The 26,489-nt window shown below is 42.3% G+C and overlaps 1 protein-coding gene across 1 annotated transcript; it reads right to left on the bottom strand.

Moving 5' to 3' along the window:
- Positions 1 to 1,358: 1,358 nt before the first annotated feature.
- Positions 1,359 to 25,072, bottom strand: pigk (phosphatidylinositol glycan anchor biosynthesis, class K). The gene is made up of 11 exons (XM_037459180.2): positions 24,953 to 25,072; positions 24,699 to 24,752; positions 24,490 to 24,581; positions 23,850 to 23,985; positions 22,895 to 23,006; positions 22,692 to 22,788; positions 21,706 to 21,823; positions 20,299 to 20,409; positions 18,578 to 18,750; positions 13,591 to 13,666; positions 1,359 to 5,921 (listed from the first exon to the last, which is right to left on the bottom strand). The coding sequence occupies exons 1-11, from the start codon at positions 25,016 to 25,018 to the stop codon at positions 5,805 to 5,807; spliced, it is 1,152 nt and encodes a 383-aa protein (XP_037315077.2). The 5' UTR covers positions 25,019 to 25,072; the 3' UTR covers positions 1,359 to 5,804.
- Positions 25,073 to 26,489: the final 1,417 nt, after the last annotated feature.

The following is a 26,489-nucleotide window of genomic DNA, read 5'->3' as shown; positions in this document are numbered from 1 at the left end:
AAATGTAACGGTTCGTGTGTGTGTGTGTGTGTGTGTGTGTGTGTGTGTGTGTGTGTGTGCGCGCGTGCGCGTGCGCGCGTGCGTGTGGAAGCCTCCCCGACATAAAAATGAAACACTGGTGCTGTGGAGGATGGGAGGCCGGTGACTCACCTTCACCCTCCACTGACAGCAGCTGCCGTCTCCACTCTTCAATCTGGTCCTTCCTGTCTGGTTGTGACATCGTCCCGTGTCGCACTGAAATAATAATGAAAGACAGGCGGCATTGCGGGGCCCTTTCCCTCCCACAGCTCCAATAGATCCCGTACCGCCTCCATGAGGGAGTGTCCGACAAAACGAAAATGTGTATTTGAAGAGAATACTGCCACAAAGGCGGAAGGTAAAGTATCGAAATTAGATCCCGTCTCTTTTGTTTTTCTTCCTTTTTAAATGTTGTATGACAGGGCTTCACTTAAAATGAACACTGAACAGGCATTGCAGAGCATAATGTATTCCACAGCTATAATTCCAGATGAGAAAGGAAAATCTGTCACTGAAATTGCATTAAATATTCCTGGGAACGAATGACATGACAAAGGCTCCCTGACACGGAAGAAGGAAATTCAGAGTTTCCATGGAAATTGGACTTGTCAAACATGTGTGTGTGTGTGCGCGTGTGTGTCTGCACAAATCATTAAATCCAGCCAGCTGTCACATGGGACTGAAGACGACATTGTTCAACTTCTAAAGACAACACGCGTGTGTCTGTTCATTGCTGAGTACCGACACCGCTCCATCACTGCAACAACCTGTGTGACATATTCGGAGCATCCTGCCTGACTGAGGAAATCACTGCCTCTTTGGAGGTGGCTGCTCTACTATGTTCCTGCCCCCCTTCCTCCCCATTGAGTCCGGTGTGAAGGAAAACAGATGCACATCTTGATTATCATAAACCATATTGACACAGAAGGGAGATCATATTCAATTCTATCCGAGCACAAACGAGAAGCCCAGAGGAAAAGGAGTCAATTTTGAAGTGGGTTTAGAAAAAATAAAAAATAAAGTCCACCCGAGATGGGTTGGCTTTAATTGTATTGCATCTGCTGCCAGCCTGCTATTTACAGACTGTATATTGGGGCTTGGATCCAAAGGCTGCTCGTTCTGTTGAAATAAAAGACTGGAAGTGAAGGAAAAATACATTTTGAACAACCCCTGTGGATTGTTTGAAATGTATTCAGTAAGAAAACAAAAGAGCAGGTGTGTAAGTCATCTCGAGCGGTGCCGCTTTCAAGGATGCGTTTGTGGTACAGAGTGAGCTTAGACTGAGCTCTGCCATGCAAAGAAAGAAAGCAAACAACAAACACCACAGGACAATCCATTCCTTTGATTTAGTGTTTTATCTTTAATCAGGGTATCAAAATCCTTCAAATGAAGAAATAAAATGATCTCACCCTCCCTGAAAGGTAACCAGAAGGAAAAAGGAAGATGAAATAAGTAGGGCCGGGACTCGATTAAAAATATTAATCTAATTAGAGGCTTTGTAATTAATTAATCGAAATTAATCGCATTTTAATTGCATAAATATTTGACCTGAGAACAGTGAGAAGTAATTTTTTTCACATGGATTTTTATTTTTGTTCAACCAATTCCAGCAGACAAGTGTGTTGTGTTGTGGATTCCAGCCTGAGAATCTATGAGAATTGAGGTTGGATTCAAAAGCATCAACAGGTGTGTGGTGGAACAGTGCAGGGAGATAGCAGGAAGGCTGAAGTGTGGAGGATCCTCGGCTCAAACCTGCTCTCTCAGAAGGAGGGTTTGGTTGAAGTCAGGGCTTCAAACTGTAAACTTAGAAAAAGTTTTGAGGTTTAGTAAACAATCCCAAGGTCTGATATGAGAAACGGACACAATGAGGCATGTGCTTGCATAGCACAAGGGAACAACTGAAGGGCTGCAGACTCCAACCTGCTGTCTGAAGTTGTGGGTTCATGCCCCTTCATGCAGACATCACTTCTGCTTTGAAAGAGTTTTGAGGTTTGAGTAGCAGTCTCAAGGTTAAATACGAGAAACAAAAATTTAATTTGTGCATGGTGAGGTAGTGCAGCACAAGAGCAGAGGAGCTACTGTCCTCACCCTGTAGGTTGTGGGTTCAAGCCCAGTCTTGGGTTTGAGCCTTTGGCTTTACTTCAGGTTTGAGTAGCAATCTCAAGGTTAAATACAACAAACAAAGGGTTGGTTAGTGCGTGGTAAAGTAGCACAGCGGAAGAGCTGCTGCCACAAGCCTGCACTGCATTTGAAGGTTGTGGGTTCAAGCCTTTGGCTTTACTTCAGGTTTGAGTAGCAATCTCAAGGTTAAATACAACAAACAAAGGGTTGGTTAGTGCGTGGTAAAGTAGCACAGCGGAAGAGCTGCTGCCACAAGCCTGCACTGCATTTGAAGGTTGTGGGTTCAAGCCTTTGGCTTTACTTCAGGTTTGAGTAGCAATCTCAAGGTTAAATACAACAAACAAAGGGTTGGTTAGTGCGTGGTGAAGTAGCTCAGCGGAAGAGCTGCTGCCACAAGCCTGCACTGCATTTGAAGGTTGTGGGTTCAAGCCTTTGGCTTTACTTCAGGTTTGAGTAGCAATCTCAAGGTTAAATACAACAAACAAAGGGTTGGTTAGTGCGTGGTGAAGTAGCTCAGTGGAAGAGCTGCTGCCACAAGCCTGCACTGCATTTGAAGGTTGTGGGTTCAAGCCCAGTCTTGGGTTTGAGCCTTTGGCTTTACTTCAGGTTTGAGTAGCAGTCTCAAGGTTAAATACAACAAACAAAGGGCTGGTTAGTGTGTGGTGAAGTAGCACATCGGAAGAGCTGTTGACATAAGCCCCTGTACTGCATTTGAAGGTTGTGGGTTCAGGCCCAGATGTGGAAATGGCATTTAAAAGAGTTTTAAAGTTTAACTCACATGCTCAAGGTTAAATAGGAGAATCAAAGCTGCCAAAATGTGACCAGGACTGGTAGTGTAGGGGTGCAAGAAGGAGCCGAAAGCCTCTGTAAGCGCCGCCAGTGGGTTCAAATCCCGCTCCTGCCAAGTCTTGAGCGCACTACCGCGGAGGTAGTAGTGGGGGCATTGTCCCCACTGGTTGTTTCAGAGAAGTGTACCCTGGGGGTTATGCAGAAACACAAGGCGCGTTCACTTGGGTTATGATGGCATTGTTAAGAATGATGAAGAATCTTTTGAATGATGAATTGACTAAATTTGATGTTAATTGCTAATTAAGCTTTTATCACATATTAGCCATGCTACATAGCCTATAGGGTTCCACCTTTTTGACGGGAGAGAAGGCCGGATGAGTCAGTAAAGATGAGCAGATGTGTCTCATTCAGTGGTCACACTGACATGAAACTTATTACGCCTCTGAGGGCCTTTTTCAAGACAATCACATGTTTGTCTACTTCAGGGCATCCTGTGGACCTTAAACTGACAGTCTGGCACAGGGTGTAGATTTGTTTACCCTTTTTAGTATATCCACCCTCCAATTCTCTGTTACATTCACATTCAACTCACTTGTGCCTTTACCAATGCAGGAAGGATGAATAGCATGGTTGATCCTCCAAGATGCACCAATCTGTCTCTGGGGCAATATCCCATTATGATTTTTTATAAATGTTAGTTACCCAAAACTAAAAAAGGATTTGTCCCTTGAGGGTTGAACCCAGATAAGGTTTAAAGTACAGAAATTTGGGGCATTTGGCATTAGTGACAGGGACGTGTAGGTTGCTCCATCTAAAATCATTCCAGTCATGTCATGGGAAAAAAATATTGTGAAAAAAGTCAATATGTAGGGTCAAAAAAGAAAAGATTTTTTTAAATAATAGGTAAAAAATTATTATAAAAAAATATATGTAAGGTCAATATATATATATAATATATATATTATTAGGGCCGGGACTCGATTAAAAATATTAATCTAATTAGAGGCTTTGTAATTAATTAATCAAAATTAATCACATTTTAATTGCATAAATATTTGACCTGAGAACAGTGAGTAATTTTAATAATTTTTTTCACATGGATTTTTATTTTTGTTCAACCAATTCCAGCAGACAAGTGTAGCAATAGCATATTTAGAAATATAGTACTTTCAGAAATTCAGGTAGCCTATAGGTAAGTAGACCTATAAACTATGTTTTTTTTAAGTAGACCAATACTTTCAAGTACATTCAGAACATTGGTTATTTTTTCAGACGTGGACTTAGTTACCCTGGTCCTTAAACCAGTCCTCTGGTGCAGTGTGGGTCCTTGTACTCGGAGTCGAGCTAACGTCCACGCTAGCTGCTAATTGTTTAGCGTTGAGGTGATACTTGAGGCTCGATGTGAATTCCTTGTTGCACAGCTTAAACACAACCACGCTCTTATCGACGCTTCCATCCGTGTGTTTATTATAATAAGATTTCCCATTCACGGGCCACCCGACACGGTCTCGTCAGCTTCTTCGTTCATGTTCACTGTGGTTTGTTGTTGTCTGAAGTCATGAATGCTAGTTGGTGCTCCAGTATAATCGGTCCCCCCGAAACTCATCCAGTGAGAAACGTTCCGCGGTGCAGAAAATAAGTGTAAAAATGCGAGCGAGTGAATTAATTCACATTGTAATTAATTAATCGTAATTAACGCGCTAAAGTCCCGGCCCTAGAAATAAGCATTACATACATAATGAAAATAAAAAAAGGAACTTGGGGTGGCCTTCAGCAGCAGCAGCAGCAGCTGCCTTCTGATGCATATGCTTTGATTTCCAACACTATCAATCTTCCACTTTGGCCGTGAGGGTGAGTGGCAGCGGGCACCGGGTGGGCGGGCTCTCGCGCCAAGGACCAAAGACGGACTGCCTCGGGTTCAATCCGTATGCTCGGAGCATCAGTCACTCCCCCAAACGACGAGTCGGGACGCAGAGCGGTCGGTAACAACTGCGGGGAAGGGGAGGAGGGGGTGGGGGGGGGAGGCGAAAACACGTCCCAGCACAGAGGGCGATTCATTTGGGACGGCTGGCGGCTTACTAGGTTATCACTCACTTATCGCTGCTGTAGCGCCGGGAACGCGGAATGGCCGCGGAAATAGCTGTCCATCAAACCAGAACACAATCAGCCGAGTGCACGGCCGGGGAGCTAATGGATGTTTCCACGGGGAGGGCAATTTGGGGAGCGGGAAAAGTGGATGGGTCCATCATACGAGATGGGATTATGTGCGATTGTTATCCTTCACAAGCGCAATATGACAGTCAAGGGGTGTAATGTATATGGACATGGGAGACATTAAATAGTAATCTCTTCACAGCCCACTCACGGCCAATAAGCCTGCCCACGTCCCACACTTCTCCTTTTTCTGAGCGAGCAGACGTTGTGTGTAGCACTTAAACAAAAGGGGCTCCCGCTGCGCATTTATGCAGAGTAGCACTCTCTCAAAAATAAATTAAATTCTTATCTGCAGACTCAATTCAGTGCATTTTTTTTTTTTTACTAAATCAAAAGCAATTATAGAATGCCTTGACCAAACAGAGCTTTTGACACAAAGATAAATAATTAGCAGTAGAAGTAGAATTCCTTGTCAAAACCCCCCCCCAAAAAAACTGCTAGTGGTTACACAAATGTTGAAATTCATCAGCATAGAGCAGTCATCCAAACCCCAACAAAAAAAAGGCACCAATTGCATTACACAGTTTTTGGCCAGGCATTTGTGGTGCCATACGTCTACTTTCCATTTTCAGGAAAATAAGCCTGTCAGACGCCCGAGGGGGGGGGGGCAGCTCCGTATCTCCAGCCGTCCTCGGGTATCCAGTGGCGTATGCGCTGCGGCCTCAGAAGATGTGTTTGAGGTGCTTCATGCCGTACGTCTTGAAAAACACCAGGAGGATTAGAGTCCACAGGCCCAGGATGAAGCCGTCGGGAGGATGCCAGTCCTTCTGCTTCGGTTTCTGAGGTGGGGGAGGGGGCGAGGGGGAGGGGGGCGATGGAGAGATTGCAGGTTAGCAGTGGTATATTTCTTCAGTTGAGGCCACTGCTGATTGTTCTGTCATTCACACAGGCAGGCAGGCGCAGAATCAAATATACACTCGCTTTATGTACACTATGTGCTGTCTCACAAAGGTTCACACAAGGAGCGCGGGGGGGGGGGGGGGGGTAAAGCTCATCAGTACACCTCCCCTGTCTTGTGTTTGTCCCATTCACTGCCACATCATCACTTTGGGTGTCATTATACTTTCAAATCTCCTCCATATTAAACATGCATCTCACAAAGAGACGATTTATATGCTAATGCGGCGACAATATTCTGCGAAGAGATGAGCTTTAACCTCTAAAAAAAAAAAAGAAAATCGTACCAACTCTTCTGGCGGCGACAAAGCTAGGGATGGGTCGTGAGGGGCGCACTTAAGAGACTTCTGGGATCCTTTGCTATACATGCGGCCTTTATCGAGTACACAAAAAGGCATCCCCGAAGCCCCCGAGAGACAAAGGAATAACACACAGCAATGTACTCGCGACATAATAAAACACAAACCCTCGTCCCGTGCTGCGATGGTGTTGCTAAGCCCTACAATGGCACCTAGTGTACATTTACTCTTTCTAAAGCACATGGGCCCAGAGGTCTCACGATGGAGCTGGAGCAAAGCCAACAGCAGACTGATTGTCCAGAGAAGATTAGATGCTGGTGTGAAAGTCCACGGCTGTTATTACCATCCGTGAACCCTGTGGAGGGAAGTTAATGGTCTCAAAGGCTAGTTTCGTGTATTCTTCAATACAGCATGATGTTAATTTGGTATATTATGGTCCCATTTGGGCTGGCTGCCTTGTGAATGATGAATGCTGCCGTGGCTCTCTCGGCTCTGGGAGTAGTACGTGGTTTTGTTCATGAAAGCTGACGGCACTTGGGTCGTCAAAAACAACCAAGATTATGAAAAAAAAAAACAATCTCGCGGCCTCAAAACATGAATGTATCACAACTGCATGAAAGTTGCTCATTGGTGCATGAAGCAAAAAGTGTCAAATGAGCCTGCTCCTCCTGTGACCTTCCTCGTCCATGAGGCCCGTGTAGCGTGCGCTCCAACATTTCCCTTGACGCCGCCTCCCGGCCCTTTGGAAGCTCATTTCACAGCAGCAGAACACAAACCAACTGGTGATGATACGTCCATGTATCCATCTAAACACTGGACCTTTTAATCACCGTTATTGTATTTAGAAAATACAAATATTGTCCGTTTATGGTGTAGCGTCTGCACATTAATATTTTTCAGAATTTTGCTTTTTATGCGAGGTTGAGAAGTAGCAAATTAGCATATGCACAGTGGACTGTGCATGTGCAAATAACAGATTGGCACGTATTGCAGAGTTTAGTTTATACGCGGCGTCTGAAAATAAATAAATAAATAAATTGCAGAGTACAAAATGTAGCATTTATGGCTTCTGAAGAGCAGCTGTCCTATGGACAAAAATGGCCGAGGACATTTAAACACTTCGGTTAAATTCAGTTTTCTGCAAGCTGATCATCAGCCAAACAACTCAAAGCAAAACACAGCTTTGCCTCAAACATATTGACTCGTGCAATCCAGAACAGGTATCAATATCCATTTCTGAGAATAATTACAACGTGTAATACTACTGTTGCTTGTGGTTACTACTGGCTGGTGACTTATTGTAATGTCCTATAAAGCTGACAACAGGAACTGTGTCTTGCTGGACATTGCAACTCAAGGCTGCCTTTTCAACACAAACTCCTGGTTTACGCAACAACGCTGCAGGTTCTGCAACTCACCGAGACTGAAAAGAGCATTCAAATTGGGTTACGTCTGACCTCCGAATGTGTTTAACAGCTCAATCCAGACAAATCAATAGAGCCTCAGTGCCAACCTGAATGCTAAAGCCAAGACAACTATGCATTTGAGCCCGGGGCGTCCTGCTCGTCAGTGCTGGGTCGGGCCAGAGGTCCAAGGCAAAGAGCTTCAGATATAAAGTTATGTTCGCAATGCAGATATTAGACAATAATCTTTGCGTGTGTACAATGTGCATTGGCCAACTGTGCAATAAGCACATGTACAATTATACCAGGGGAAAGAGAAGCCTGAAGAAGTTAGATCCAGACTTTGAGAGGAGCTGCAGCACATCGATCACATCGTGAAAAGGGCCAATCCTCCAGACTGCCACAGGCACTTATCCCACATACACTACGTCTACAGTGTCTAACAGAAACCAGGCCGCAGGTGATGTGCTGGGAAAAAAAAAAAACTCTGCTTACAGACTGTTGAGGCACCGAGACAATGGAACTCAAAATATCAAGGGAGGCAGTCAGAATCACACACTACAGAGTGGTTTTGTCCCAAAACAGCCCTCAGTCCAAAAGGCCCTGAAGAGCACAATGAGGTCCTTACTATGAAGGATGGGAACCCACCTGACCACAATAGTTCCTGCAGATGAGAGTAAAACAAAGAATATAAAACGACGGCACCAGAATCACCTTCAGGCCGATGAATCGCCTCTTTAAAGCCTTTCATTCGCTGTTTTATCTGCAGACTTTCTTCTTATAAACCTAAACAATGGCTTTGTGAATCAACATTATTGCCAATGCTTTTTCATCAATACACCACACCTGCAATTCTGAGATCATCTTTATAATATCACTATTACTAACACATTATTTATGGCTTCTGAAGAGCAGCTGTCCTATGGACCTATACTTGTTGGTCACAGGAGGCATCAGTTCTCAGAGAGCTCTAAAACCCCACAGTACACACGATTCATATTGCATATGTATGTTATATATAAGTCTTGGCTCTTGTTTGAATCATTAGGATACTAGTACCTACTAGTAACCCTTTAGAGATAACGAAAAAAACAAAACACTTCATACATTTGTTTATTCCCTCATTCAATATACTTTTTTTTTTAAGGTTTGCCTATAAATTGAAACTTTGATACTACGTGCTTCTGTCTTACTTTTATCGATACCTTAATAAAAGGTATTTAATACCCGTACTCAGCCCTACTCACACCTTCAAACAGGTCGATTTTTATCGGTTCTAATTTAGCTGAAACTCTCCAAATCCAATTCTGCCTTCGCACAGCTAAGGATTTCAAACGGCACAAATGCAAACAGCAAATGATATATTCCATGTGGGGGTTCCTTTTTGCTCTCACTACACTTAATGAATCAGATCTGCGTTACATAACACAGTTAGTGTTGCGATACATTCAGCTACAGCCTCAGTGACAAAGCCGCCGGCAGAAAGACCGAGAGGAGGAGCTGAGGGTTAAACATCTGGAGGACGAGGCAGAGCCCGGCCGGGGATATTCATAAGAGACGACTGCGTGGCCTTTGGGGGCAGTTGGCCTCCATTACAATGGGAGGCAGAGGGGTGTGTGTGTGTGTGTGTGTGTGTGTGTGTGTGTGTGTGTGTGTGTGTGTGTGTGTGTAAGCCTCTTTCTTAGGAGAAGCAAAGAGATGGATCGACTGTGACAGGAAGTCACGTCAGGACCGCCGGCAGAGAGGGGAGCATATGTCAAGAGGGAAGGGGGGGGGGGGGGGGGGGGTTGACATTAGAAGAGAAGCAACATCAAGTCAGAGGATAGAAGGTAATAACTACACTTCTTTTTTTTTAGGTCAACTCATCAACCCATTTTCACCAGCAAATATTGTGATTTTGTATATAAAATGTAGCCCGACTATTTTTGTATTGTATTTATTTAGTTAAAAGTTTTTGATAAGATTAAAAAAGGTGATCAATACAATGACATAACCATCAATTTGAGATTTAAATTATGTAGCTATTTTTGACATGACTTTGACCGCCCTCTAGTCCCGACTTAAATCATACTCTCATTTCGATAGTGTCATTTTTAGTAAATGATTGGCCTACATAATCCACGCTTCCCATATTTGTGTAAAATGGTTTCTCTGCCCAGTTATTGGTCCTTCTGGAAGGATTCTGCATGGCAATGTTCCAACATACAAGGACACATGCTTGAATTGCTTCTTTTGTCTGACCAGCAGCCCGATGCCCACACATTCATTTTATAATTCTATGAAAGATAGAAAAGCTGCTTAAAATGGTCATATTTTTGATCATGTCTGAAACAGGCTAAATCTGGGGAGCCTTTGCTTGATAAATGACTCCGGCACATAATATTTAATCACAAATGGTAATTTTCTGCTAGACAACTAATTGCTTTAATGGCTAGCTGATAAAGCCCTAAATTAAATAACTACTTGATAGAAATCAAGACAACAAAAAAATCATCAGCAACCAGTCTACTCTGTGAATGAGTTTCCCACCGAAACAGAGAGCGACTGCAGCTTCTGAGGCAGAGAAAAAAAAATAGATCAGCTGCAGAAAGAGCGAGGAGCAGAAAGGAAGGGAATGTTTTTTGACCTTCACGGACAGAACCATCCACCGCACCAGGACCACTTTGAACTCTTGTGTCTCACGTGTTCAACTCACAGGTAAGATCAACTAGCAGCAATGATCGGGGCTAATTAACACGGCCGTGCAGGATGCTAATGGTCGTAGAGGGAGGTCTGAAACTCTCCTCCCGACACTCGCCCTCCAAGGTCAAAATTTGCCGCAAATGTATGTTGATGACAGAACAGCTGCCACGGTGTGGTGGCACTGCCGCGGCATTTGGGTGCTGGGACAGGGTGTGTTATTTTTTCTCGTAAAGCACATTTCAGCCTATTTGCTTATTATTTTTTCTTCATTATCGAGCAACAGCAACATCGCAAAGCTCACTCAGCGGAGAAGCTCATCGGGAGTGGTGTTGGCCTGCGAGCCACACGATCCCGAACAGCCACTTCGGAAAAGTGTCAATGTCCCCAGGCTCAGTGGGGAAAAGAGGGATTTGGCAGCGGCTGTGAGAAAGGCAAAGCATTCATGTTCAGCCAGGGTTTCGATTTTCAAGGCGCCGGAGCCATATGGTGCGGCGTCGAGCCCGGCGAAGGTACAAACGACGATTTGACGCAAAAGACCAGGATTTACAGCGAGCAACAAAGCCGGACAAAAAGTGGAATTCACAAGGCAGTTGAAGAAAAAGGCGCTGCCGTCGGGTCATTTTCAGAGGCGAGCATATTGTGATTAGGTGCTGGCAGCGTGATCAGATGTGCGAGGTTGGGGAAAAGAAGGCGGCAGGAAGACGAGACGCAACCTGTCACATCTAGCGGGGGGAACTGCCAACAGTGACAGGACATTAATCAACCGCTCACATATAAGCTTCCACATACCCAATTACAGGAGGTCTGTACACAGGGCCCCACACAGCAGAGGCTTGCACATGCACTGCCAGTCAAAAGCTTCAAGCCTCCATTCACAAGCCGGCGCCTTTTTCTTCCTCTAAAAGACGATAAACACAGCCAGAAGATTTGATTTCGTCGGCAGCACGACAGCACATGAAATCGGACCGTTAGGGAATATTCTAAAACATCAAATCAGGCGAGATTCAATCACATCCAGCTCTTTTCGGAGGAGTGCGTCTGATCGGCGGCGTCGCCGGGACAAAGACATCTCACCGAGTGTTGCGCACAATAGCACAACTAATCAACAAGAGAGCTGTCAATAGGCTTTATGGTCATTCTGCTGCAGTGCAGATGGATTATGGTGATAAGGAGAGAGAGAGAGAGAGAGTGTGGGGTGGGGGGGTCATTCTTCATCACTCCCATCGTCAACCCAGCAGGAGCGCCACCCGATAATCGAAATCTCTGACAGGGGTCGTCGGGTCGATGAATGTGTTTTGTGGGTTGCATAGAAAAAAAAGAGGCGCGCCGTTGACAGGAAAACACGTACAAAAAGGTGGAGACCAAAAAAGTGCACCGTGATATGAAGCAAAGTAGCAGGCGGCGGCGGCTTAACAGGGTCTGAGCGCATGTGGGAGTGCGTGTGGGCGCGTGTGTGGCAGCGTGTAGGGGGCGTGTGTGAGCGCGTGTGAGCGGGTGTGTGAGAGTGTGTGTGTGTGTGTGTGTGTGGGCGCGTGTGAGCATGCAGGCTTTCAGCAGTGTGATTGCCTCTGTGCATTGGAAATAACAGACGCAGTTCACACTCGCGATGTGAAGACCTGACCTGCGTTTGATCAACCATCAATTCTCCAGAGTGCCGGTGGGTGAAGGAGGCCGTTCGCCGTTTCCCCATCACTGGACTCAATAAGCGTCCGCCAGGGTTCGGGGCCTGTGGACAGCTTCTTTTTTCTGCGGGCCAACTGACTACGACTCCTTCTCTATGCACCAAAGTCCATGTTGAACCCAGCAGCAAGATGAGGACTTTCATATTTATTTTGTATTTCTTGTTTTTCTTTTCTACGCTTACTTCGTTCAGATGGATTTGACCTTTGCCATCAATAGTGTGTGCTATTGTTCAGGAAACCCCACAACACACGCTTCAATCCACCAGTATGGTTATGAAACTGCAAGGCCAGGTTATATAATTGGCCTTAGTTCAGCAACTGTAATGACTTGGCAGGATTTTAAACATTAAAAGGAAGACACCTTCAACCTTTCCTATGCAAGGACGTAGTATGGGAATGATGACGTCCGAAGGAACACAGCTCAGCAGCCACAACGATAATTTTGATTGGTTTTAAACAGTAACAAGTGAACTACTTGTGTAGTTATTAACAGTAGAACATTAACTATTCATCTGGTTATCAAGTAAGTTGAGCAATAAGCTATTGACATATTGTTATGAAGACATGTTGGCTATCGGCAGATCAAGCACACTTATTATTATTATCATTATAAGCACATTTATTGTGATAAATTTGGACTCAGTTGGCAAATCCAATTCCCACATTCCCTTGTGATGTCTGTTCTGCCCTCCGACTACTCCTGAGGGATCCGTCTCTTTAGCTGCTAGATTCTCGATTATATTCACCAGCTGCTCCCGAACTTTGGATGTCGGCTGTTTGGTGCGATTACGTTGTGTTCTGTGGCTTTAACAGCTGACTGCTGCTGAAAACAACATTAAGAGTAAATAGAAAAACATACACTCCACGATGTAAAACTGTGTCTACACAATTGAAAGCAGTTTTGAGGTTTGCGTTATGTAAGCCCCACTCATGTCCGCTCTTGGCCGAGATTAATGTGACTCCTTTACTTCACTTGCACAAGTTGAAAGGGAAGAACAAGAGAGAGAGCATGTTTAAAAGGCACCTAATGGAAAAGCCTTACAAATGTGGCGCAGACGTCTATTCCGAATGCAGAGCACACGTTGTAAAAGGTGGAAAGGGGAGAAATAGGTGTTCATTTGTGAAGGTCGCCCCAACTGCTAGTCGCTATTTATTTGGGGACGAGGTGAATGCACAATTCCTCGCCACGATCCGGCCTATCCATTCTGCTGGATACACACCGAGACCAGCAGGTACTCAAGTCACGGTGGAAACGACACAAAACACATCTGTTGGCGGAGGGTGGACACCATTTCTATTCTATGTCCCAATTATGGAAGGAACCTGTGGACACACTTTGAATAGCAAAGACACAGCAGCTAAAATAAATGGTTCCCCACAAAACATTAATATGACAAAGTTCCGTCCTGAATAATGATTTTACATCAACGTGGAACTCGTGGGGTTTAGATTCTGTGACCTTGATGCTTTAGGGGGGGCTCTTACCTGGTGGATTATCTCAGACACGGGCAGCTGGTCCACATATGAATAAGTCTCTCTTTTCAGATCTTCATTCACAAAACTGAAAGAGAAAATACAAGAACAGCACTGTCAGCATTTACCTGGAGAATGCTGCAATCCATCCTTTTTACTGTTATGTTACTGTAACGTTGGCAGTGTAAGTAGAGCCCCAAGCCGCCGGACCGCCGCCGCAACTACCCACAATGCACTTTGGTTCCACTGCCACAGCAACAAAGCAATAGTGCATCATCGCGGTGGCTCTTTGTCAGTGTAAAGAAATACAAACACCACTTTGTGCTTCTGTTACTCTGGCATTAGCAGCATCATCCGACTCGGAAACCTGTTTGCAACGGTTCAAATGAGCAGCAGATCAGTCTGCACCACCAGCATCGCTCAGTTGGTCGTGATACGGAGCCTCGGATCTAATTCAGGCGTCACTTGAGGAAGTTTATCCGACTTCGGCTCCATATATAAAAAGGCGCTACGCTACTTTTTCTTGCAGATATTTAGCGTTACTCCCGGTGGCCTGTACACAAACTCCGAAGTGTCCAATGGAGGGTCCATGAGGAGCATCAAGGTGAAATATTACTGAGGAATGCGCTTCACAAACAATGGTCTAAAATAATCTCACATAAATACAACTTATGAATACAAAAAATGAACGGTTACATTTTTTTTTTCAGCTGCCACTTTTTCTACTTTCTACCGAAAAGACTTTGATGAGAGGTGCGATGGCGTTTGTTCATTCTGAGGAAAAGGAATGGCTTCCTTGTTCATGGACACGTGAAAGGTACCCACGTGGCAGTTAATGGACAGATATTGTTAATGCAAGACTAGATGTATTAAACCTGTGACCTTTTGAGACACAGGACTGGTTATCTGGTCACGGAGCCTCACTGCTGCCATTGTTGTCCAAAAGCTATTATAAAAACGCATTAATGAGCCACACTTGGTTCCCTGGTCCATCATTATAATTACCACGAGGACAGGGACTGTAATTAATTTTGAGTGAACCCCAGACACCATGCTGCTGCTGTAAATACTCACTAGAGCACCAAATCTGCATTAGAAATAGTATGGCTGACAAATACACAATTTACTTGGTGGCCGGCTGTGTTAGGGCTGATTCCTGAGCTTTCTTTTACAGATGGACCTTTACGTTTGTTTCTTGAAGAATTTCATACGTCCATACTATTGGATAATGTTCTGTTTCAACAGGAAAGAGTTAAAATAATGAACCTATTGCATCAATTTAGAACCACCACATTTGTGACGAAGCATTTTTAAATGTTTGTACCCTTCTGTGCATCTTTTTGTGAGACCTAGTCTGTTTTCCACATCGCACACACACACGCACGCACACACACACACCAAAAGAAAACGCTGGGCTAAAGGTCACTGTGGAGTGGAGGTTTGACGGAGAGACTGTCTTTGGTTAATCAAAAGAAAGTTCAGGTCAGACAGCTGCTGACAAAGTGGTCCACATCTCACAGTGAGCCACCGCTCGCTGTGTGAAGCCACCACTCACCCTTTTCTCTCCTTTCTTTCCTCCTAGTTACTTTTGTTCAAAATCTGAAAGAAACTGTCCAAGCTGGCAGGCAGGGAGAGAAGCTCTGCAGCCGAGCTCGGACGACTCGCCGCCATTTCCCCCATTTTCCCTTAGCTTGAGAGATGAACTCCAATTGGATTTAAACCACTTTCCACTTTTTTTTTTTCAACATAAAGAGACATTTTTGCAGAGGATTTTTCAATCCACTTAAGCTTATTCTAATGGATGTGACTCAACCTCCACTAACTTCAGCTCTGGTGTCACTGCTGCCTCCGGCTGCCGTCTTTAGGTCAAACTAATTTCTTTTTAACATCTGCTCTACTCTTGACACGAGTCGATTCTGTCCAGCGCTGCAGGTTACACATTGCATAGAGTATACTTTATTACTGAAACATGCAAATCAACTTCAGCCTTTACTTGATATTATTCTTGGAGCCACAAGATGACATGTTTTGGTCAACAAGTACAAATGGCTGCAAGTGAGTAACTCCACAATATCATTACACTGTTAAGCCCATGTATAATGAAGAGGATTGAGGGGGTCCATTAAAACGTCTCCTCAATCAAGAGCAATTCACTTACTAGAAGAGCTTGTTCTGAGGGAAAAAGCAGCCGTTTAGAAAAGGTTGAGAGGAGAAGAGAGAATAAAACGGGGATGAGAATGACTAAGAGACTCAATTTTACACGTGTAACCATCTTCTCTAAATACTCGCCTGAGTGGCTGGATGAGATGATGAATTTTATATATATATATAAATATAAACCCTGCTTGTTTTAGAGGCCATTTTCAGGTCTTATGAAATGCTGTCATTTAGTTTGACCTCTGCCGTTGAGTCAGAAGCTTCATAACGATCAGTCTCACTTATTGCTTTTCTGAGATGATCCAGCTGAGTTGACTTATAAACGAAAGCCCAATTCACCAGATATTTACTTCTTTTAAAGGCGGTGGCATGAACAACTATTTTCATTACTTATAATACTGATTATTTCCTCATTAACGGATTGTGAAACTGATTAAGTAATAAATGCGCATTAGGATTAAAGCCTGGGCGACTCAAGTTTTATCTCTGGTCTTACCTGTCATTTAAATCCTTAGATTTGCTATTGAATTCCATCAGCTTGGCACTAGAAATAAAGCTTTTTTCTAAATTGATAGATCTGGTAAACAACAACATGCCATTAACTCATATCACAAGGCCTTGAAAACTCCAATTCTGAAATGATTCACATAATACCTTTAAATTACATTATTTGATAAGCAGAAAGGAGTTTTTTTTCCAGCAGAGCAACATCTTTGTATACTAAAACTCAATTCACACTATTCCATTACCCACCTGCGCTTATTGATCTCATCCCAACAGCTGATGGTAATGTCACACTTAAATGTGACAAACAAAATGACGGAAAGTGTTGTTAGCCTCAATAATATCTTGGAGCTTTCACAATAGTGTTTTCCATCATTCCTAAAAGTAGAAAGGTGCTACTGGTGCTTTGCTGCATCACTGCGCTTGGTTCCATTAAACATCAAATGGATCTGGGGATTGCTGCTTTCTTACATCAGAATTGGAGATAAAACGTCACTCTCTAAGACTGAATCAGGGCAACAGCTCGATAGCGCTGGTGGTGTGTTTCTCGGTTGCATCGGTGATCAGCTCAACATAATGTGTTGGAGCTGATCAATAATAAAGTAATAGGAAGAGTCGTGTGAAATGACGAACTAGCCTAAGGCCAAAACAGTTGATGACTAAAATCGGTGTGCCAATTGCCTCTAATTACTAATTAGCAGCCAAACACATTAGATTCTTTCACTAAAACACCTCCCAGTGGTTCAATTAAATCCCATCGTAAATTAAATTAATAGAAGTAGGGGTAGCATAATCAGGAACAGGATTAAATTTCTTTCATATCTATTTGTATTGCTCTGTAATCTTTTCCTAATGAGTGAATGGAGGACTTTTTGCATTTTGCGTGAGTTGTGAGTTCTCCTAAAACATCAGGTCATCGTCTTTATTTATAGGATTAGCGTGTCTCGGAATTAATACGAGCTGACAATCAATATGTCACCAGGCACAGAGGATGTTTGCAGGTACTGGTACAGTTGGTGAATCATCCATAACATCTTCAAAATAGTGAGTGCTTTTCCCAAAACAATTGGAAAAAACTGCACCCCACCAATAACTGCATAAGCTTGTCACTTGCTAAAGAATTGTTAGTACATCCCTCAAACTCCCTCATCCCTCATATTTCACTAAACATGTCAGTGCAATCTGAAAACAAGCCCGAACGCTTAGCCGAGTTGTATTTTACGATGTACTCTGACTACGCTTTTGATGACAGTGATGAAATACATACGGCATAAATCCATTAAAGCAGTACAGAATTAAACGTAACTGCAAGTGGGAAAATGGATTCCATGAGATTGTGGACAGGATTTTCCCTTTGTAATATATCATCTGTTGATGACAATCAGGATCAATTGTTGTGCGTGCAATGAACGTTAGTGCAGTGTAATACATTTTGATCAACGTGAGGTAAGCTAGTAAAGAGACAATTGTAGATAATCAAAGCATTTGCAATTTCTTCAAAAGAAATGAAGAATAGCGGGAGGATGGGCACACGATGTCGAGGTTGAATCCCAATCTTTGAGCATTTCAGTTCTGATGAAAGAAATGATGAACTCTAAGAAAACTTAAGAATTTGACAGCTCTCTGCAGACATCTAGTGTACAAATGTGTTCATCACAGGATGCATCAAACTGATGAATGTATTCAATTGAATGTGGATGCATTCTGCTTGGTAAACGCAGGGTGGCGCCACAGATGATCTATCAGCGACCCGGCTGCTCACTCAATGGCTCTCATGAAGAGGTTCTAAACTATAGCCTTAGGCCAAAGAAAGGAAAATGTCCCATTATGATCTACACTTCGCTGTGAAATAGAGGAATAATGGTTATGAATAATATCTAAGGTGTGTTTTCATTTTAATCATGTTATTGGTATGCCTTAAAAAAAGAAGCCACCTGTAGGGTAGTCATAGCAACGCCCACCCAGTCTGCTGGAGACAAACCACTCAACGCGTCATTAGCAGAGAAATCAATTGCACTAATGAGACATTTAAAAAATAAATCGAAGTCTAACTAATTCTGCTCGCAGCCCTTCAATTAAAACCAAGAGGCTGACCTCAATTAAGGGTTTTTTTTCGCCCTCCACTTTTTTTTTTTTTTTTTTTACAGAACACTTAACTTTCCCCATGATTACTAGAATGATATTTGCAGTGCATTGCGATAACTGCATTTAAACATTACAACTTATTTTTGTACTTGGCATTCCATCCACATAATCTAAATAACTGCAACATACAGATGCAACTTTTTTCAATAACAAATACACCAATGACAAAAACAAACAAATAAACTCTGCTTACTTCTGCTCCACCTGCTCAATGGGGTCGGTCAAGTTGATGGTTTCCATGGTGATTTCCACTTTGCGCACACTACCAAAGAAATCTGTTATGAGGGCACTTCCGGGGTCCCTCAGGAAAAGATCAATACGGTGGCCCGGGGTGGACACACACTGACTCTTGGGACATACTTTGAACTGTGGAAGCAGGTAAAATACGAGCAGTTTGTTAGCAGAATGTAACTTTGTGAAATACACACAAAGCCTCGCACTCTGTTGCCATCCAAGATAAAATAAACAAACCAAATTAACAAGCTGCCATCAGGATATTCAGCATTAATTACATGGTGTAGGCAACACTGTATATTGACGGTATTTTCAGTCTGTTAATTTTCAAACCCCAGATAATAAACCGGTGTCTCTTGTGGCCGAAACGGCATCGAGAGATGCTTGAATTAAAAAAAAGCAGAAGATTAGAGGCAAGGCGCATCATTAGTGCAAGTCATTGTTGATACAAATCTTCCTGCTCCTGCTTTACCACTTGTGGTGGGGTTAATCCTCTTAAGTATGTGATTCATCAGTGTGTTGTCCATTTGCAAAAAAAGGCGAGAAAGAAGAAAAATCGTTAAACCAAGGTAAACGTTATCCATCAGCCAGAAGGAACTGGAAAACCACACAACTGGTGAAGGCTTTTGGTGGGAAGGTGGAGGCCATTTCTGTATCAAAGGCTAAGCATTTGCAGACTGGAATACATTAAGAAAATGTATATGGACAATCCATAGAATGGATCTTTAATCCCACTAGGTAACTCAAGAACAAAGAGAGCATCTCCAGAGACAGCATTGGAAAGAAAAATGATTATCAGGTGAAGCACTTCGATCGAGCTCAGACGGAGAGCAGGGGTAAGGATTCAAGGTGTTTGGATTGCATCTCGTGATGAGGTGGGGTTACGTGATCTCTGCAGGAGTGTGAGAGATGAAAAGGGTGGTGCTGCCGAGACACGGCCCAGAGCAGCGTGTACTCTCCTTCACCACCACCACCACCACCACGTTTTAAAGGCCAGCAACCACAACACCGTATCAGACATTCTGCTTTAAGTGCAGACTTTCATCTGGCTCCTTTCGGACCAGAAACATTACAACACCAGACAAAAACTGAGTCCACCCCATCCAGTCAGTCCTTTGACTACTTTAGAAATAATTATATGCAAGATAATTACAAAATTCAACTATCTTTGAAATTTACCAGTTAATGCTAATCATTAATTATTTGTGCTGTCGGACCAAAATCCAATTATAATCAGGTAAGTGCTTACAGATGTCTAAGATCAAAAATCATCACATTGGAGAAGTTGAATCAGTGAATGTTAAGTACTTACCATCACAGTTCATTTTTTCTATTAATTTAGTTCACCCCTTTCCCCAGTTTTTTAATCAAACAATTGGTTCAGCAGCTTTTTTATTCCATATCCTCACTCTTTGGTGGGAAGTAAACGTAACAAAGAAAAACACTGACTTGCACAAAATACGTAAAACAGGACTCTACGTCGTCAGTGTGTACACAGAGCAGTGTTCCCCAGAACTCTCTGTAGATAAAACTCATTAGTGTGCATGGCTCACTGGGGCTGAATCAATAAGTTGAACCAATTATTACTCCTTAGTAAGCAATAACATTAAAAAAGGTTAATCATCGATATGCCGTAAATACTTTTGGACTAGAGTACAAAAGAAGCACACGCGTCCTCACCAGGTCATTCATGTTGGATTTGCTCGAAGGGTGGATGTCTTCCAGGAACTCCAGCAGGTAGAAGGTGTAACGGTCCATCAAATGGACTCCTATGGCCAAATCTGGCTGGTGCTAGAAACGAAAAATAAGGAAGAAGAGAATAAAAGACTTAACAAAAACGAAATATCCAAAACATCTTTATCAGTACAGTTGCTGGTTGCGTTTTCCTTACCGCTTGAAAATAATTTGCTTTGAGTCATTGACAACACAGTGATGTGTCATCGCCCACAAAGAAAATCCGTAACTTCGGGATGCATCGCTACTCGAATATGACACTATTATAGTATTCTGGGCTGCTGCCGGCATCCTCCTGTGTGTAATGGATTCAGTGCCTTTTGATCTTTTGAAGTGGGGGGTGTGGTGACACTAGTTGCCAGATGACAATCCCACTTCCTGGTTTGTTTGCAAAAGGGTCCTGATTGGACTGCAATCAATTCGGATGAAATAAATAGCACCAGCACTAATTGCTGGGTAATACAATTTCTTTTCCACTTTGGCCTAACCCCAAATTAATGAGGCAGAGTGTGTAATGCCAAGTGACATGGGTGTCATTCTGTAATATGGAGAGGAAACAGAAAGTATTCCAGGGTCACAATTTAAATGCTAACAAGTCACTATGCAGTGTTCATGAGGAGTTATAACAGGGAATCAAAATCAAAAGTATTTAAATGATTAAACATCTTCACAATATTGTCACATTTTTACAGTAAATAAGAATTACATTTTTTATTAGAACTATAAAACTATAAAAAATATATTTTCAGTATTAAAAATACATTAATAAAATAATGTTCCATTACAGTTTTGCTCCATTTCACTAACAAATATTCTATCAATTCACACATTTTAACACACATGAGGCGTATGTATCAACATAAAGACTCCAGACTGCTAAACTCCAATAGAAACTCCGCTGCTGTGTAGCTTGTATTTTTCTTTATTATGTTACTTGTATATTAGTGGGTGAATATACTAACCCAGGTGACCTTTGAATGTTTAAGAATAGTTTGTTTTAAAAAAAGCAGCCTGTCCTCATTGAGCACTCAATACATACAAACCTGGTATAGTGCTTAAAGACTGAGGCTAGAACTATGAGGTATAGAGAGGATGAAGGACTTGCATTGTTAACCGACAACCCACTATCTTGCGTAACATTGACATAAGTGTAAAAATTCTCCTAATCAAATAAATAGCATGTCAAAAAATACTTGTATTTACATTTACAGACATGTGATCCCTGATTGGAGAAGTAGTGAAATCAGTCTCCAGATGCAATGTGCTGTATCAAACCACACTGCTTATTAAAAAAAACCTGACAAGCTGATGAATCCTTTTTAATTATCATCAATGTCCTTGATGATAACTCACCGACAGGGAATCCTCTCCAACTTGACTGCTGGCCAAAGCCATGAGGTTTGGGGAGTAGAACCTTTCATACATGGAGGCGCCTTGGCAGGTGTCAATGATGAAGAGCAACTCGTTGTACCTGGCGAGACAGACGCAATCATGTACATTCTCAAACAATGCTGATGAGAGGATACACAGCTGGCAAACCGCTCGTCTATTTGCTCCAATAAAAAAGGGTTATATTACAAACCATCTTTCATACTGCAGTTGCCATGGTGACCAAGAAAAACGAAAACCCTTCATCCGGTGCCGCTAACACACCAACGCACACAGATTCTCCCTCCCTTTGCTCCTCTCCTCCTTCCTCCATTACAATAGAAAATGTCCTTTAACTTCTCTCCCGTGTTTACGCAAACACAATAAGACCTTTATTCCCAGTTGACTAAACTGAGGTGGTTTTCGAGGATGAAGGAAGAAAGGTGGCCAAAGGTGATTGTAATTTGCCAGTTCTAGTCGGTTATTATCTCTCAACAAAGCCGTCACTAAGCTTGAGGCCTGATTGTAAACTAGACGCTCTTTATCGCGGTGCCTCGCGATGCAAGAATTAAAAACCAGCAGCATTAAAGAGCAATGTATTCCATTTACGAAGAGAGAGCGCCACTCTTTGATAGGAGGAGTCTTCTTGCTGTAACAGACGCTATAAGACGTGTTTCGTTGACAACAGGCTCGCCTGACACTGGCTCGCTTTTCCAACCTCCAGACTCTGCCATTGACCCTGGGTACACTTACATCACGGCAGCAGGAAGAGAATTTCCATCGCCGGAGGTGATCAAAAACAACATTTAGAGGTGGAGTTATGTCATACTTTAAAAACTCCTTTCCTCTTTCTGGAAAGTTAAGGGCGTCACGGGGAACGAAGGACTTGCATTAGGGAAAACTCCTTAGCTCAAGTCACATCACATGGACCTTTTTCCAACTTATTTTTAGGTCTTCCCCAGTTTATTTACCTTCTTTTCTGCCACATCTGCTCAAAAGCATCAGCCAGTTCCACATTACTTATCTCCTCAGAGTCCTGGAACTTCAGAAAGCCATTCCCGCCATGGCCTGTTAAACAGACACATCGTTAGTGGCCTGGCCCAAGTATTCACATTGCCCGAGTCCATAGAGAATAAATAATGGAAGTGAGAGTATTTGAGGGTGGATTTTTCACCTGTCAGGTATATAAGGATGTTGCTGCGGTCATCGGAGAGCAGGCGCTTTGAGCGTGGAGTGCTGGGTGGTAGCCGGCCGGTCAAAACGCGCAGGAAGTTCTCCACGGTCACCTGAAACAGTAAAAGGTGAACACTTTCCATTACCTGGAATTGGATTGGAATTGACACATTAAGTAATGTGCATCTTCCATTCTAATGACAACAGAAAATGGTTTAAAAAGGCATCGTGGAGATTGAGACTGTAAAAAGAGGGACATAATTTAACCAATCAAATTCTTTATCAATGAGATCAAAGGTAACTTTTCATCTGCATCTGTTGGGACAGTGAACATTACCTGCTTTACTTATCATTTAATTACATCGAGAGAATCAACTACTCATTGTATTATTTTTTCCTCCTGCTGAGCTTAATCAGCTTTTCTTTCACATCGTTACCGTTTGACTGCAAACATTCATTGGTAGACCAGTGTTTATTCATATTTAAAAAGAACAGCACAAAGCAGAGTAAATAATACATCACTAACTGTAATAAAGAGAGGAGTTCTGCCTTGTGGTATCAAACAAAACACTTGGGTTCATATCTTTTTAAAAATGCAGATGATAGAGTCTTTTGCTGACGTAAACGCAGAACAAACACTCAAAAAATAATGTTGACCCTCTGCACCTGTGACTGCGCAGGAGGGATGTTATCTTATATAGCTTTTCATAAAGCAGGTGAAATACGAGATGGGATACATCCCAGATTTTAGGTTGAGCATCCAAATTTTACCAATTCATTTTCCATAAAGAGGGCACATATTTATTAATGATTCATTCTAGTTTAAAAAAAGATATGCTGACTCAAACTCCAACCATTGCAATAAAATGTGTTGGAATGATCATATAATCCTTTTAAACAGACTGAAGTGAGAAGCTGCATTACAGTGTGTACAACAGAGTGAAATGTGAACCGACCTCATAGCCGCGGTAGTCCACCTCCACGTCATCGCCGTACACATTGAGCTCCATGTTTTTGTGGCTGAACACTGTGGCAGGTTTGGGGTTTCGGTGGTTACAAGCCATGTCATCAGCCAGCATGAGAACTATGTGGCTGGGGGGGGGAAAAAAAGACTAAGAGTGATCATTCACTCGTGGAAAGTTGGAAACTAAGACAAAGGCCTAATGTCCTCATGTTCAGTGTATTATTATGTCACTAAATACCATCGGCGGGATGATTAGATAAATTTCAGTATTTTCATTCGGCAGACACTTTTCTCCTTAGAGACGTGTCTTTCCACATACAACCACAGAAGGAGCAATCAGGGGACATGTGGAAAGAAGGAGCCCTTGATTAAGCCACCAATCCTACAATCAAGAGCTGATTACATTTTCACACAATGTGTCATCTTATTGTGTGCAGAATAATAGGACTTCCCCCACGGACAATAATAAAGAACGATAACAACAAAAGTCGCGTGGAGCACGTGAACAGTATTAAAGCACTAGTTTGTAACATTTGTAACAAGTACGGTTTGTCTCTCAATATCATGATATTCTGTCATGATTCGTGACACATAAAAAAGACAGATGTTGAATTACAGTAAAGGTGGGTTACCTGTCAGGAATGCCCAGCCTCTTAACACTTCTGTAGACTGACAGAGTATTGGCGACATGGCGGTAGTTGAACCAGAATCTGGATGTGCACACCTGTATGTGAAACACAGCAGGTGTGTTAGGTCGTAAACATGTTTCTGCTGCCCCCCCCATTATTAATGCAGCAGACCAATTAGCATGTGACGCTCATGATAATCCCAGAATACACACCAGAACGGCCCAGTTGTTTGTATGACCACTGCTGAAGAACTCTCCTGCGTTCTCCTGAGGAACAAGTGGAGAACAATAATACATGCAACGTTAGTCCGGGCTCGTGGAAACCAACACACTATTCAACAAAACCGGTAGCGTCAGCATATATGCTAAAATGGCTAGTATGGGAACGTCTATACAGGTGAAATCGGACATAAATTAAACTAACTGGCGGGTTTCCTGTTGCAGCACGTGGTAGAATATACACTCACCTCGATATTGACACTGTTGGCTGATAAATACGTGGCTAATAAGCTCAGTAAACCTAGTATTTTCATTGTGCAGCACTGTTAGCTGAGTGTGCATCAAGGAAGTGAAACCCGGCGACTCCGCCCTGTAGCTAGTTCCGGTAAGCGGCATTTCAAAATAAAGGCAACAATTAGGCGTAGCCTATTCGCGTAGAAAAAACATCACAAAAACAAAAGGCAAAACAGGTGTCAGTAAGCTGCTTGACCACAGGGTTATGTTCAAATACATTTAGTAGTCATCTGGGAAATCTCTAATTTGATAATAACCTACTATCCTTTTTGTGATGAAGGCTATTTCGTGTTCAAACTCAAAATAAGTACATGCAAAACACAAATTGCATACATGTTAGTTGTATACGAAAATAAGCAAAGGACTTTAGAGAATCACTATTCTGCAAAAGTAGATTATTTTACCATCTGCTATGCATATTTACTTGAACAAATCATTAAATTGTGAGAAATAAAACAATAATGTGGAAAAAGTCTAAAATGATTTAAATCGGTTGGTCATTGATGATAAGATTGCTTAGATTGAGTCTTATTATTATATACAATTATTTCATTACATTAACAGAGTTGTTATGGGAGAGGTTGCTTTTAAAGATAAAATCAAGCCAAGAACCGGATAACTTGCTTTAGAAAACGGTGTCCTTACCAATTGGATTTTAATGTGTCATTTTAATTTCTACCCTAGCCAAAAATGTTGTTTTGTGATGTCTCCATTCAGTTCATTCTAATGCTTGTGATAAGTTTTTTTTCTGAACCGTTCATTATTGAGTTCCCAAATGTATTATTTGTTTAACTTGTGACATTAATGGGCACATAGTGCCGTTTTCTGATCATTTCCTTGTGGCATTGTGATGATTAATGTTTGGTGTTGGCGTTTCTTTTGCAATATGTGGGAATTATTTTTGTGAAGGGGTTACAAACAGCATGTCCTATTCTGTCTATTATTATTTGGATTAAAAAGATTAGCCATCAAGTGATGCTGACAGCTTCATATACAAATGCCTGCAGTTAATCGGTTATGGGCTCTTATCCGAAGTGACATGTGCATCATAGGCAGCAGATGTCAAATGTCATGTTACAGCTGAAGGAGTTTCTGAGAGCCCTGAGGTAGAAGCCATCAAAAAATATCCTTCATACATTTCTAATGTATAACATTGGAATGCAAGTAAATGGTCTGTTTGAAAAGAAACATCACATCACAGATACACCTCTTTAGACTCTACCTTGACTAAAACACTAGCAAACCGTAGCACTAACAAATGGTAGCACTTAAATTGTACTTAGAATGGCACTTTTCAATAACATGTTTTGAAACTGCTTATTTGATGAAAATTGTACTTTCTTGTTACTTGTTCTTCTGAGTTTGTATCTCTATGTGGAAATGCACTTATTGTAAGTCGCTTTGGATAAAAGCATCAGCTAAATGACATGTAATGTAATGTAATGTAACATTTGGATTTGGATCACCGCAGTGCTTTCACAGGTTGTCCAA

Source organism: Pungitius pungitius, chromosome 15, assembly GCF_949316345.1.
Source record: "Pungitius pungitius chromosome 15, fPunPun2.1, whole genome shotgun sequence".
NCBI classification, from domain to species: domain Eukaryota; kingdom Metazoa; phylum Chordata; class Actinopteri; order Perciformes; family Gasterosteidae; genus Pungitius; species Pungitius pungitius.
The sequence above is the reverse complement of the archived record's forward strand: the minus strand, read 5'-3'. Positions and strand labels throughout refer to the sequence as shown.